The 13,026-nt window shown below is 53.1% G+C and overlaps 4 protein-coding genes across 4 annotated transcripts; 2 read left to right on the top strand and 2 right to left on the bottom strand.

Moving 5' to 3' along the window:
• Positions 1-273: 273 nt before the first annotated feature.
• Positions 274-2,841, top strand: BDZ99DRAFT_365348 (SNF5-domain-containing protein; the record flags this gene model as incomplete). Its single annotated transcript, XM_033714737.1, has 2 exons — positions 274-2,427; positions 2,536-2,841. Coding segments are annotated over 2 exons (2,460 nt in total), but the record flags the coding sequence as incomplete, so codon positions are not given.
• Positions 2,842-3,358: 517 nt separating this feature from the next.
• BDZ99DRAFT_572741 (endonuclease/exonuclease/phosphatase) lies at positions 3,359-4,391 on the top strand (the record flags this gene model as incomplete). The annotated part of the gene is made up of 1 exon (XM_033728232.1): positions 3,359-4,391. The coding sequence occupies exon 1, from the start codon at positions 3,465-3,467 to the stop codon at positions 4,389-4,391; it is 927 nt and encodes a 308-aa protein (XP_033574815.1). The 5' UTR covers positions 3,359-3,464.
• Positions 4,392-5,756: 1,365 nt separating this feature from the next.
• Positions 5,757-9,777, bottom strand: BDZ99DRAFT_572740 (uncharacterized protein; the record flags this gene model as incomplete). The annotated part of the gene is made up of 5 exons (XM_033728231.1): positions 5,757-6,094; positions 6,150-6,942; positions 6,992-7,350; positions 7,528-7,612; positions 7,790-9,777. 5 exons carry the CDS (start codon positions 9,775-9,777, stop codon positions 5,969-5,971), a joined length of 3,351 nt encoding a protein of 1,116 aa, XP_033574814.1. The 3' UTR covers positions 5,757-5,968.
• A 666-nt stretch (positions 9,778-10,443) lies between these two features.
• BDZ99DRAFT_464759 (Creatinase/aminopeptidase) lies at positions 10,444-12,272 on the bottom strand. The gene is made up of 4 exons (XM_033720398.1): positions 12,168-12,272; positions 11,989-12,072; positions 11,003-11,920; positions 10,444-10,797 (listed from the first exon to the last, which is right to left on the bottom strand). Exons 1-4 carry the CDS (start codon positions 12,184-12,186, stop codon positions 10,565-10,567), a joined length of 1,254 nt encoding a protein of 417 aa, XP_033574813.1. The 5' UTR covers positions 12,187-12,272; the 3' UTR covers positions 10,444-10,564.
• Between the last annotated feature and the right edge of the window lie 754 nt (positions 12,273-13,026).

The raw sequence follows: 13,026 nt of genomic DNA, 5'->3' as shown, positions 1-13,026 counted from the left end.
GACGCGCACTCTCATCAACCGGTACGTGTGTCCCGCCGTGTGCCCATCGCACCGTGTCGAACTTCATCGCAGCTGGCCGGGCTGCGGCGACGATGGCGCCTGTGAAGCCCGCTGCCCTGCGCTGCTTGTTGTTGTCGTCGCAATGGCGACGCGACCGCTCCTTTGCGCCTGGCCCTGACTGACACTGACCCACCTCTCTAGACTATTCATGTATCCGCCCTGTCTCGGCAGACCTTCGCTCAGGGCGCGCCTGTAATCTCTCCCGATTCCATAATGCCATCTCCCTCCTCTTCCTCGGCCCTCTCAGACTCCGCGCACAATGTATCGTCGCCAGCGGGCGCGTCCGCAAGCCATAATGGCACCAGCGACAGTGCAATGCAACAGCCACAAGGCCCATCCAATAACGACGCGACAGCGGACGGACACGACGTGATACGAGAGGGGAAGGAGAAAGCCAAGGCCGTGATGGCTGCGTCGGGGGTAAACATCGAGTCCGACTCAGCCCGGGCAGCATCTCCATCCCACGACGATACGTCGCCTGCCACCACTGGGACTGTCAATGGCACCACCTCCCCGAGTCGAAAACGGTCGCGGTCGGGCTCGCGATTACCATCTCAGCCCGCTGCTCAGACGTCTTCACAACCAGGAATCCCCGAGTTTCTCTTGAACGATTACATGACTCGTGATTTGCTCCATTCCGTCGCTATGAACGAACAATCCGCGCGGAACAAAGCTCTTTTCGAAGAGAAGCTGCAGGAGACCGAATACTACAAAGGTCTCCTGCAAATACGATCGCGCGATCCTGGATCGATTTACGGATATGGCTACATGGGATACGGCAACGGTATCACAGAGGCGAAGCCATCACGGCTGGAATACCCGGCGACGAGGAAAAGGCCGGGCAACAGAAGATCAAAAACACTACACATATCCAGGAAGGAGGGCGCGACACAAGCCGATCAACTAGAGGAACTCGTGCCCGTCCGACTGGACATCGAATTCGATAAGATAAAACTGAGAGACACTTTTACCTGGAATCTGCATGACCGCGTTATCCCTCCTGAGGTCTTCGCCGAAAACCTCGTGGAGGACTTTAGACTACCCCCAGAAACCAGGAGTCTTTTGACGCAGCAGATAAATCGCGAAATGGCAGAGCAGATACAAGACTTCTACCCACATGCCTTCATTGAGGACGAACCACTCGATCCACACCAACCCTACATGGCATACAAGAATGACGAAATGCGGATATTGATCAAGCTTAATATTACCATTGGCCAGCATACGCTCATGGATCAGTTTGAATGGGAGATTAACAACCCATTGAACTCGCCGGAAGAGTTTGCCAGACAAATGGCTCGCGACCTTTCACTATCAGGAGAGTTCACAACAGCAATAGCACACTCGATCCGAGAACAGACGCAAATGTTTACGAAAAGTCTCTACATCACCGGGCATCCATTTGATGGACGTCCAATTGAAGACGCAGACGTACGAGAGGGCTTCTTGCCTTCTCCTCTTCCGTCTGTTTTCCGGCCAATGCAATCCGCCAAAGATTACACGCCCTATCTCTACGAATTGAATGAAGCAGAATTAGAACGGGCGGAACTGTCAATTTTGAGAGAGCAGCGGCGACAGAAGAGGTCGGTGAACCGTCGCGGAGGACCAGCATTACCGGACCTCAAGGATCGCCAACGAACAGTTCGTACACTGGTTGTGTCGTCCGTCATACCAGGAGCTGCAGAGTCGGTTGAGACCAGTCGTGTCTTCAAGCTATCTAGATCTGCATCTGGCCGCCGCGGCCGTGCTACAGGACGAACTGATGGCGGGGACGATTCCGACGAGTCCGATAGTGAAGATTCGGCGCCTGAGTCCCCTGCGCCCTCCCAAATTATGGGTGGCACTGCGCGGACTAGAGGGATACGAGGCGCAGCGACTGCAGCTCAAGCTGCCATGCGGGCGAACCTGGGCAGGTCGGCAACTCCAGAGATTGCGTCTTTGCAACACCATCATGAGACAAGAACTTCTGCCCGACGATTCGGGGTCTATGAAACGAGAGAGGAGAGCGTTGCTGATCCCACTGCTCTTATAGTGAAACTTCGGATTGCTCCCAAGAAGTTCCAACAATGGTTGCAGAGCCAAAAGGCAAAGCAAAGCGGCGAGTACTCGTCGCAGCGAAACCTATCGACGCCTCTAATGGCATCACAGACCGCAACGCCACAGCGTAGTACTCCCACAGTAACCTCTATGCCACCACCTCCATCGCCCGCACTCCCACAACGCTCCACTCCCACCGCAGCTTCGAATGTTGAGGCTTCTCCTAGCAAGTCTTCAACCCCAACACCGGCCGGTAGCAACACACAATGGAATTACCTCCCTGGCGGCCGAACCGATGCACCATATCCCCTGCCGGCCGGTGCACCCATGGTGAGTACTCCTCCATTCCTTTCAATGTCAAAGAGGAGCGGAGTATCTCTCAAGAAGACTAGACCTCGTCTGGACATCATATTGCGCGTGCTGATTTGTGATTTCTAGCCTCCTCCTCCGGAATGGTTGAGCAATGCTTTACAGAAGCTGCGTAATAACTATCCAATTGATGACTTCGAGCCAGTCATGCGGTACATTATCGTCAATCAGGACAGCGGTTCACCCTTCAAAGTTGACAACCTTCCGCTTGGAGCTCCACTACCATCCCACGTCAAAGCCCAGTACTGCCCAAGGATTCGTTGTAACGATTGCCCTGGAAAGCTATATACCGCTGGTCCAGGAATGACCGTGGAAAACTTCGAAGTTCATCTACGAAATAAACAGCACAAAATAGCGATCGAGAAACGGACAGGAAAGCGAAGCGCATCGCAGGGATAGGGACTGCGCTAAGAATGAGGAGGAGATGGTTAGGAGTTGGTTCAATGGACGAATATTATGGATAGCTTTTGAAATGGGTTTGGGGCACTGTATACATATCTCACAACCGGCTCCTTCGACAAGCGAAGGTTGGCACAATGGCTGTAAAACGGAGTTTTTCGTGTTTGGTGCGTTGCTCAGATGCGAGGTTCAATCTTGACCTCGTGAGCTTTGAGCTAGCTACTGACAGGCGTTGATTTCAAGCCAGTTGGAGTGGAAAGGTTGTTGCTTGGGGACAGTGCAATTGGTTCAAGTCGTAGACGGCTTGACGCCCAGCTTCTTCATCAATTGACATTGTTTATATTCCTGCGGACACCTGTCTCCTGTCGCCGTTTTTCCGGCTATTGAACGACCCACATACCCCGCCTTCTAAGGACACCTGTGAAGTCATCACGCCGTTATATACAGTCTTGCAGGTGAGTTGACGTCAAAACGCTTTCAGCAACCACTCCCTTTATCACAAGATTATATCCCAAATTCTTACTTCTCTCAACCATCTCAAAGAACCCTCTCCAAACATCCCCTCAGTTCAAACCCAATCCACAAACATATCCCCAAACATGAAAAGCTCCCCCAACCTCCCCATCCGCATCCTCACGCACAACATCCGCTACGCCACCACCTCCCCCTTCCCAGGTGAAGAACTCTGGCCCATCCGCCTACCACGCCTCCTCAACGAACTCCGCTACACCACCCTCTACAACCCCGAAGCCTTCATCTGCCTGCAGGAAGTCCTCCACCCCCAACTCCTCGATATCCTAACAAACCTTAACGCCAACAACACCTCTAACCCCAACCCCAACCCCAACCCCAATCCCGAAGCACCCCAGGAATGGTCCTACATCGGCGTCGCCCGCGACGACGGCCATCAGGCTGGCGAGTACAGCCCGGTCCTCTACCGCCCCGCCGTCTGGTCTTTGCTCCACTTCCGCACCGTCTGGCTCTCGCCGACGCCCGACGTGCCCTCGAAGGGGTGGGACGCCGCCAGCATCCGGCTCCTGACCATCGGTGTCTTCAAGCACCGCGCGAGCAAACAGCAAGTTGTGGCGCTGAACACGCATCTGGACGACCAAGGCTCTGTGTCCAGATTGCGCGGCGCGGAGATGATCGTTGCGGAGATTGAGCGCCTGGCCGGGCCTTCTTTTTCTTCTCCGGCCTTTTCCGCGGGCACCACGCTGCCCGTGTTCCTGGCCGGCGATCTCAACAGCGAGCCGGCGCAGGAGGCGTATGAGGTGCTGAACGGTGCTGCTTCGCCCGTTCAGGACGCGCTGGGACTGGCGGGGGGCAGGGTGTATGGGCATGGGAATACGTTTACGGGGTTTGTCCCCGAGGAGGAGGGGGAGGCTGCGAAGCGGATTGATTTTTTGTTTGTGGGGAGAGAGGGGTGGCGGGTTAGGGGGTTAGCGGGGTTGGAGAGTCGGTTTGAGGATGGGGTGTTTGTGAGTGACCATCGGGCGGTTGTGGGGGATTTTGTGGTTGGGGGGTAAGGGGTGAGAGAGGGATTGGGCGGAAGGCGTAGGGGTACGTTGAGGTGGCGAGAGGGTATTCAAGGAGGTTGTGTGAGGGGGTGATTTAGGAGGTGTAGTAGGATGGTGGTAAAAGAGGATGGGAGGTGGCGGTGGTCTAATATAGGGGGTCGAAGACGTTACATTGAGAAAGTTCTTTGATTGATATGCGCTATAGTCCGTCAAAATGTCTAGGAGGTTCCAAAGCGTGATATGAAGCGTCTAGATTAGGACGTGAGGCAAAAGGGTTATAGGAAGAAGTGGGAAGTGACGACTATCTAATTCAGGGGGTCAAGAACGTTACATTGAGACGAGGTCATGAGCAGTATGTGCAGAAGCCCGTCAGGATGTTCAGTACGTGTTCAGAATCGTTGTTTAGAGCAGCCGCATTCAAGGATGCTGTGATATGGGGGTCGAAATGGATATAGAAAGTCAGGGGCCTAATCTAGGACATTAAGGAGTCTTCATCATGCTTTATCTTCAAGCCATATGTGCTGGTGCCCCTCAAGACGTTCAAAAGGTGTTCAGACCCGGCATATAGAGCGGCTGGTATGTGATGTAATGTAAAGGTGTGCCGAAGTTAGATAACAATTTTCTGTGGCCTGATCTCGGCCGTCAAGAACGTTACATCATGCTCAAACTTCAAGCTATACATGCAGGGGTCTCTTGAGACATTAAAGACCTGTTCAAGATTGTTATTAAGAGCGGCTGATCTAGGTGGTGGTGCAGAAAGATGTTGAAAAGGATATGGATATCCTGCCGTGTAATCTAGGACGTCAAGAACGCTACATTAGGCTTCCTCCTCAAGTCATATGTGCTGGAGTCTGTCAAGATGCTCGAAATATATCTAAGTGTAACTTTCAAAGCCGTTGATTTACGGTGTAGTGCAAAAGAGTGTTGAAACTAGGTATAGAAGTCTCGCGGCCTGATTTAGCCTGTCAAAACCTTTACATCAAGCCTCAAGTCGGTTCGTCACCTCTAGAGATCCTCCAAGGCGTTTAAGCCGTATTCAGAACTAATACACGAGGCGTGCAATCTCGAAGATAGTGCAAATGGGCGTTGAAAAGATATCAAAAGTGCATAGGTTCGATGTGGCTCGTTGAAACTTTTACATCTAAATCTCGACCTGGGCAGTACCTGTAGAGGTCCTTCAGAAGCTTAAACATATGTTCCATAACGTAACGAGAGGCAACTGAAATCGTACGTACTGCAAAAGGCTGTTTGATACACGAGCTGAAAACCTATGACACAAGTCAGCTCCTCGAGACCTTGACATCGCAATCGCATCTTCAAGTCATGTGCATGAAGTGCTTCAAAGTATTAAGCACGTATTCAATAGCACAAAGAGGTTGATAAACTTTTGATTCTCTATTACTAGTACAGTGCAGTATCATCCAGCATCTGCCTACTGGAAAAATTGGTGTGAAAACTACCTGATTCACACCCCCAATCGCCATCCTAGGCGCCACGCTCCCACAATTGGGCCAAAAGTCCATTCAAAAAAGCAGCTAACTATGCTAGGTCGAGTCCATTCGCTATGCTATACACTAAGGAAAACTCTAGGCAGGAGCCGCGCCATTCAGCTTGCGCGTAATAAGCTCCTGCAGCTTCTCCAGCAACTGACGCTCAGCAGCGCCAGAAGCCTGGTTACTAATGAGATCAATTACCTCCGGAGAGGCTTCCGCCTAGTTGCAAGTTCTGTTAGTGTTGACAAGTTGCTGAAGAAGAGGAATCACTTACGATCAGATTGTTGACAAGCGACTGGACGTTCTCACCAGTCAGACCAATATCGGTCTCTCTTTGTGCGAACTGGGCCAGGTTGAGGGCGGCCTGTTGCTCCACGATGGGTCGGGACGAGATGTTTGTTGAGGCACCATTGGTGGAGGCCATGGGGGCCTTTCCCTTGGCGCTCGCAGGGTTCTTTGAGGCAAGCCTCGCCTTGTAGACCTGCTCGTTCATGCGTCGGCGCTTGATGGAGCCAATGAAGTCGGCGATGATGACTTGTTTCGGAATCCTCTTGAGAATAGCATCCTCTGGCCTAGGTTCCTTGTCGTCGTAGACCCAGTCTTCCTCATCTTCCGATTCGTCTTCGTTGCTCACAACTTCGATGATTCCGCCGTTGCGTAGGCCACGTGGCAAGGCAACATCTTGCGGAATCAACACCTTGGGGCGTCGGATACGGTGTCGCAGAATTATCTCATCGGAATCGAGGTCCGGGCTAGCCGCTCGCTTGCGCTTGAGAGTACCGTTGAAAGTCGGCGCGCTCATCTCTGCAACAGCCTTGAGGTCGTGATCGACGTGGAGCGGGCATTTCCAGGCACGACGAGTCATGCCAGATGCCGTGACCAATACAGGAGAGATGGCAGCTGGTGGATCGAGGCAGTCCAAGTGCCACCACTTGTCGCAGAAATCGCACTTGAGGATTTCGCGCTTGCCGGCTGATGACTGCGAGCATCCGTGGCATAGAACGGCCTTGTGGTGGTCGATCAACTTGTGCGGATCTGGTCTGGCAAAGTAGCCTTTTTGTTTATCGCTATCGCAGGTCAGCGATGTGCTCGAGAAGCGCGGTGATTGAAACTTACAGGCCAATCTCACGTGCCGGCTCTTCTTCATAGCCACCATCTGCATTCGTCTTCACACCTACAAAGTAGTTGCGAACGTCGTCAGGTAGCCTGAACCATTTAGGACCAGCTTCAGGAGCGGGTAGAGCGGACTCAAGGCCAGCTACCCATCGATTCTTCGTCGGGGCCGATCGTGAAGCCTCTGCTGCGGCAAAGAGGCGCCGGCATTTGTGGCACACAAAGTCATCTGGTGCCTCCGCGCCTTCAGGAATAGGTGGTTCGGCGCAAGCAAAGTGATACCAATCCTCGCAGTGATCGCAGCCGATGATGAGGCCGCCGAGACCGCATGAGGCACAAACATCTTCGTCATTGGCGGAAGACTGAAGAACAATTAGTGGGACTGCCAGACATTTTCGAATGGGTGGAGATGAAAAGAGTGAGTCTGCAGGGCTAGTTCGAAGAATCATGATGGACAAAGGGGATGTGGTGGAGGAAGGATGAAAGCGAGGGCAGGACGAAAAACGTGTTGGGGTATTGGCTACGTGGGTGCCACTCACATCGCTGTCATCAGGCGCGACCTGGGCACTCGAACCGCCAATCGTACGCGAACTGCTTGCAACAGCTGCCTTTCCCTTGACCGGCCTGTAAGGTGAAATACGAATTAGTGAACTGCCCTGATGATGTTTTTTTGAGAATAAAGAGACAGGTGTGCGACGACGATGCCAAGCGGGGAGGAGAGTGGCAAAAACCCCCGACGGCGCCGCACATCGCGAAGCTTCTGAACGAAAGGGAGGCAAGGTGACTGGATGGAATGCTTACGAGAACTTTGTCTTTGCAGGGCCATTGTTAATCTTGCGACGCTTCGCTGCGTGTCCAGCGGCTGGAGTCGTAGGTCTCGTAATTGGCCTGGATGCGACAGCCGAATCAGCTGGGCCTGGCGAGGCAGCGTCGAGGAATGCGAAGTCGGGCGTGTCGTGTGCGGGCGAGGCAAGATCAGGAAAGGCAGCATCCGCGTTCGTGCCATTGAGCTGGGCCGCTGTCGCGTTGGGAGCAGCTTGTGGGCCTTGTGAGTTGCCATTTCGTGACCGGCCGGAGCGTCGTGGTGCTGCTGATGATGATGATGATGCAGCCAGTGGCTGTGAGACCTGGTCGAACTCCGTTAATACACCGTTTCGCAAATTGGGCGAGTCTTGTAGCGAGCGAATAGCAGAAAACTCGAGGTTGAAGTCAGGGAAAGCGCGGGCCATTTTCGATTTCTTTACCTGAATTTCTCTCTCTGCATCGTCAATACCGGCCTCATCGGCGCTGCGCTTTCCGGACGTTGGTACCGGTGTAGCAGTGGATGACTTCGGTTTCTTGCCCTTGGGGATGTTTTTGAGGATGAGCTTCTGCTTCGGGGCCTTGGGTGGAGCGGCTAGGTCTTCTCCCTTGACCGAGACGGCCTCCGGGGGCTCGCTCATGATGATGTCTTCGTTGACATCGCTCAGCTCAGAATCCGTCGCATCAAGAGTGGCCTTCGCTTGTGATTTCGGCGCTTTACCTTTGCCTTTGGGTGATTTGGGTGGTTTCGCGGCTGGCTGCTTGGCTGCGGCTCGCGGCGGAGCAGCATCCTGTGGCGGAGCCGCGCCTTTGGTCTGTCTACGAGTCGAGACCATTTCGGTCGACCTGGAATTGCCGTTGACGGCGGTGAACTGGGAAGGTGGTGTTGTTGATCGGGGTGACGGAGCGAAAGTGTTGTTGTTGTTGTTGTTGTGGCGGTGGTTTGGAGAAAGATTGGGAGAGAGGTGAGGAACGTTGGAGAGAGGATTCAGTCCAGAGGTGGCTACTAAGTTCGGCTGCGCTGCTATTGTGTGTATTGAAGGTGTGGTGGAGCCGGCAGCTATTGTTGTTATTGTGTCGGCGGGGCGGGCGGATGTCAGTGAAGAATTTCTAGTCTTGGCGTGCGAGACTGGAGAGGCTTGCAAAGAAGCCGTCTGCGTCCTCGCTCGCCGATCACGAGTCTTTGAGACCTTCTTCGCTCTCTTGATGTAATTGTGAAAATCAAGGTGCTCCTGCGGCGTGGCTCGCTCATTCAGGATGGCATCCAGTAGCCGCGCGTAGGTCTGGTTGTGGCAACTCTCGTCATATAAGCGGCGGACTGCGTCGCCCACAGAGGGCCTGCCATCATCCGTGGCCTTCTTCATGGCGGCATTGACGGCCTTCAGCATGATCTGGTTTTGAGCAGGAGTCCGCGTGCTGGGCGGGGCGGTGGTAGGCGCGAGGACGGCGTCGCGATGCGGCGTTGTCGCCTTGAAACCGTTCTTCATCGCCGTCTTGCCAGATCGCGACGCGCTTCTGACGCCGTTCGGAATATATTCGTCGTCCTCGTCCTCGTCTTGCGGTTCTATTGAAGGGGGGAGAATCGCGTCCTCCTCGGGGGGGTCCGACTCTGCTTGCTCAGGCTCTGCGGCCGGTGTCATCTCAGGAGTTGAGAAAGCTTCTTCCGCCACCGACACATTCCCGTTCTTGCCTAGCAGCGAGTGCTTATGCGTCTCCGGACCTCCTCTTAGCTTTGCCTTCAGCTTGGCGGACGGTGGTTGGCCGAGGGGCGCCATGTTTTCGAGGACTCCGTGTCGCGCAAAGCCGTGCTCTTCAAAGCTGGCGGTGGGGATCTTTGGCGGGGGCTCGACCCAGCTGTCCAGAAACGTTTGGGCCTTCTCTTTCTTAAGTACTAGCCCAGGTGCGGGTGAGGAGTTGGAGTTGCGAAAGGGACTCGAGGTGCGAGACGATTTCCTGGTTGCAGGTGGGCGGATGGAACTTGAAGGCATGGCGCCGGTCAGGCCTGCGCGCGGTGTTAGCTACTTGTGCGTCTAGTGAAGAGTATGAACATGAATTTACCACGCGTTTCACCCTCGAAGCAATCGTGTACGTGTGTGTTGCGCGAAGTAGTGATCGCGTTTTGGGGAAAAGGTTGAGTGCAGGAGAGACGGAGATTGAAAGCGAGATGCGGCGTTCCTCAAAAATGACGGGACCCCTAACCTTCCATGGTACTCTGGAACCACAATGACACAGAGAATCGGCAAATCCAGATCTTAGAAAAAGTGCATTTTGAGTGAGCCTGATTTTTCGAAAAGGCACTGATTGCAGCGGAAATAGCTCCCTGTCCCGTCTGGTTCATTCAAATCGTAAGCAAACCCCCGCCCCTGTCAGGAGACGATGAATGTCTTGGACGATCTTCTCACAGCTGGATATGAGTGCAATGAGAGAATCACAAGAACCAAGGCCAGGTAGTAAGTAGGTGGCGTTTGGCACAAATTTCACGCATCTATGCAATGCAACCCCTGACGGCTGACCACGTCTCCCACCCCACGCTCATATCACGAAGTCTAGCACGGTAGATTGAGGTGTAGTCGTCTTGTGATTTCATAGCCTTTCAGCTACTAGATATCTATGTTCTGTGCCTGCTGTGCAAGCCCGTGTGAACACAAACTGACCATCCCAAGTCTTTGTCACTTACTCACACCCCTCTGTCACGAACAGAAGAGCCTCGTTCGAGCGGGCGAGATTGCTGACTTGGCAAGAATGACGACCCTTGGCCCTCATCGCCGGAGCATTTTACTCTTCGTCGCTGCTCTCTCCCTCCTCGTCCTCCTCCGCCTCCGCAGCAACCTTCTTCGCGGGCTTCTTCTTCTTCTTCTTGTTCTTGCTCTTTGTGCCGGGCGGCTTTCCAATCGGCCGCTCAAGAATCTTGAGAACCTCTTCGTCTGTTATCTTCTTGTCTGTCTTGTACTGTTCCAGATCAGGGGATGGGGGCCCAGAAAGGCGCGTCAGCCCATTCTTCGTCAGTGCTAGAAGAGTCAAGTCAGCCGCTATCCTCTCCTGAGTGACACATCAAAAAGGCTCTCGATCTAGCTCTGAAGATGATGTATAGCACCTTTGCCTCATCTTGTAATGGAAAATGGAAACGACGTTTGGATCTCGTAGACTTTATAGTTGAAATAAAGGAATGAAGGGCGAGCATTATTTGAGGTGACAATATAGTGATTGTCTTACCAATCGTAGTGAAGAGACGAGCCACCGGTTCGTTATCCTTGTCACCCACAACCTCGTACTGGCGGACGACACCGCCTCGGACGCATTCGACGACTCCGACCTTGGCCGACCGCTCGTCCTCAAGCTGCCGCAGACTGAAGGGGAAAGTGCCGAACTTCTTCACAATCTCGGATAAGGTAGCCCGAGAGCTTGGCCTCTTCAGCCCGTATGTTGTGGTTGTGCGGCGATGAAGCGTAGGTCTGTTGCTAAGGGTCTTGACCTTGCCAGAACCCAGGCTGACGCCCATCTCGACACCCCATACTTCGCCGATCTCGGGTATTCCCTCACCCCTGACACCTTCTCCTGGCGCAAGAATGATCTTTTTCTTCGCCTCAATTTCGTTTCGCTCAAACAACCAGCAAGTTGTGCTCTCTACGAGATTGCAGTCGAAGCTCTTGACAACCTTCTCCAGCAGCTGTGTGATCTTAGCTTGGGTTGGCGGCTTCTGGGCTGCAGCCTTCTTCTGCTCTTCCTCTGTGCCGGTAGGAACCAACCCCGGGGGGATCATGAGTCTGAGGAGTAGCTCGTTAGCATAGTGTGTTGCTAGGAGCAGGTCTGCCTGGCGTCCGGGGAGCTTGTCATCCTCGTTCTTCTCAGATGGGATGATGATCGAGTCGCAAAGAATTGCGCCGAACCCGTCAATCTGTGCCCCGAGTTGGATCTTGATGACCTCGCCAGGCTTGAGAACTGTAGCTGCCTCTTCCTCGTCGGTCTTCAGCGGTGTGTACGGCGTGATGTAGGAGCTAGGGGAGACGGTGGTGGGGTGTGCGATTCCTTTGGCAATCTTTTTTCCCTTGTAAACCTTTGCAACTTCCTCTTCCAGCAGCTTGTCACCCTTCTCGCAAACCTCAACAATGTTTGCTCCTTCAACGCACCACCCTATTGGCCGTCAGTGTTGGTCGTGGTGTTTGGGCTACCAAATCTCTAGGCTTTCGGGGATGGCATACCTGTCACAGCCTTCAGGACTGTCTGAGAGATTCCGGCGGCGACCTTGTACTTGGTCAAGGTGTCGGGATTCGCGAGAGAGTAGTCTGAGTATCTAGTTAGCAATATGCCTTCCCTCTACGAAGCCGCACGCTGTAGTGCGGTGACATAGGGGCCACAGAGGTCTATGTGGGAAGCTCACCAACGGTTTCTTCAGCCATATTTGCGGGGCCGACTCCTCAGTGGTAAACGAAGGTAAATCAGTGTCAAAGAATGGTCGTCAGGAGGAAAATTGATGTTGTGGGTCGGAACGGGTGTGGAGCTAGTAACAACAGGTGACTAGAGGGGTAAGAGTGGAGGGGTAACCGAGTCACGTGCATCTGAGAAATCCAGGAAGTACTTTGTGATTCTAATATCTACTGGACATTATATACCTTTGTACGATACTGCCAAAATCAGAGGTAGCCTCCAATCTTGTGGACGCCCAAGTAGTAGACTTTACATCTACTTTCGCTTTCTAGGATAGCCCACGGTCTGGTTGAAGCAATCCTTTATTGGAGCTGTTCTTTCTGTTGCAGTCCTTCAACCATACATGGGTTGCTTATGTTTTCAGCGTAGATTCCCTGCAAAGAATATCGATCTAAGACTTCGCTGGGAAGGAGTTCCTATTCTTCTCTTCGTTGGCTTTACGTAGCACAATCTAAACTCACTTGTGGGATTGCCTTCACAGCTCCTTTCTGCTAGGCAGCTTAATGAAGTCTCGATGGGATTGATTAGGGAAACACGTCTGTTTAGGAGCGCAAGAAGAACATACGTGAAACTTCGAATGGGCCGACGCATGTTTGGAGGCTAACCCGACGGGGCGACGAATGAGTAGAAGGTGAGCAAACAGTCTCCGCGACAAAGAATGCATCCAGGGCTCTAATACGAAGGAAGTTGGGCCCTGGTTAAAGATAGTACGTTCGAACCGACTTATTCCCTCGGAAGTAGTTATTGAGAACAGCTAGCGATGATATTCGAGTGAAGATATGACTTGACGTCTTACACAACACGAAACACTC

Source organism: Mytilinidion resinicola (assembly GCF_010093595.1).
Source record: "Mytilinidion resinicola strain CBS 304.34 unplaced genomic scaffold BDZ99scaffold_13, whole genome shotgun sequence".
Lineage (NCBI taxonomy): Eukaryota > Fungi > Ascomycota > Dothideomycetes > Mytilinidiales > Mytilinidiaceae > Mytilinidion > Mytilinidion resinicola.
Note: the sequence above shows the minus strand (reverse complement) of the source record. Positions and strands in the feature narration are given on the sequence as shown.

Coding starts and splice junctions, on each gene's coding strand:
- BDZ99DRAFT_464759 (XM_033720398.1), bottom strand. Junction 11,921..11,988: donor AGTCCTGAAGGCTGTGACAG/GTATGCCATCCC, acceptor GACGGCCAATAG/GGTGGTGCGTTGAAGGAGCA. Junction 10,798..11,002: donor TCGTCTCTTCACTACGATTG/GTAAGACAATCA, acceptor TGACTCTTCTAG/CACTGACGAAGAATGGGCTG.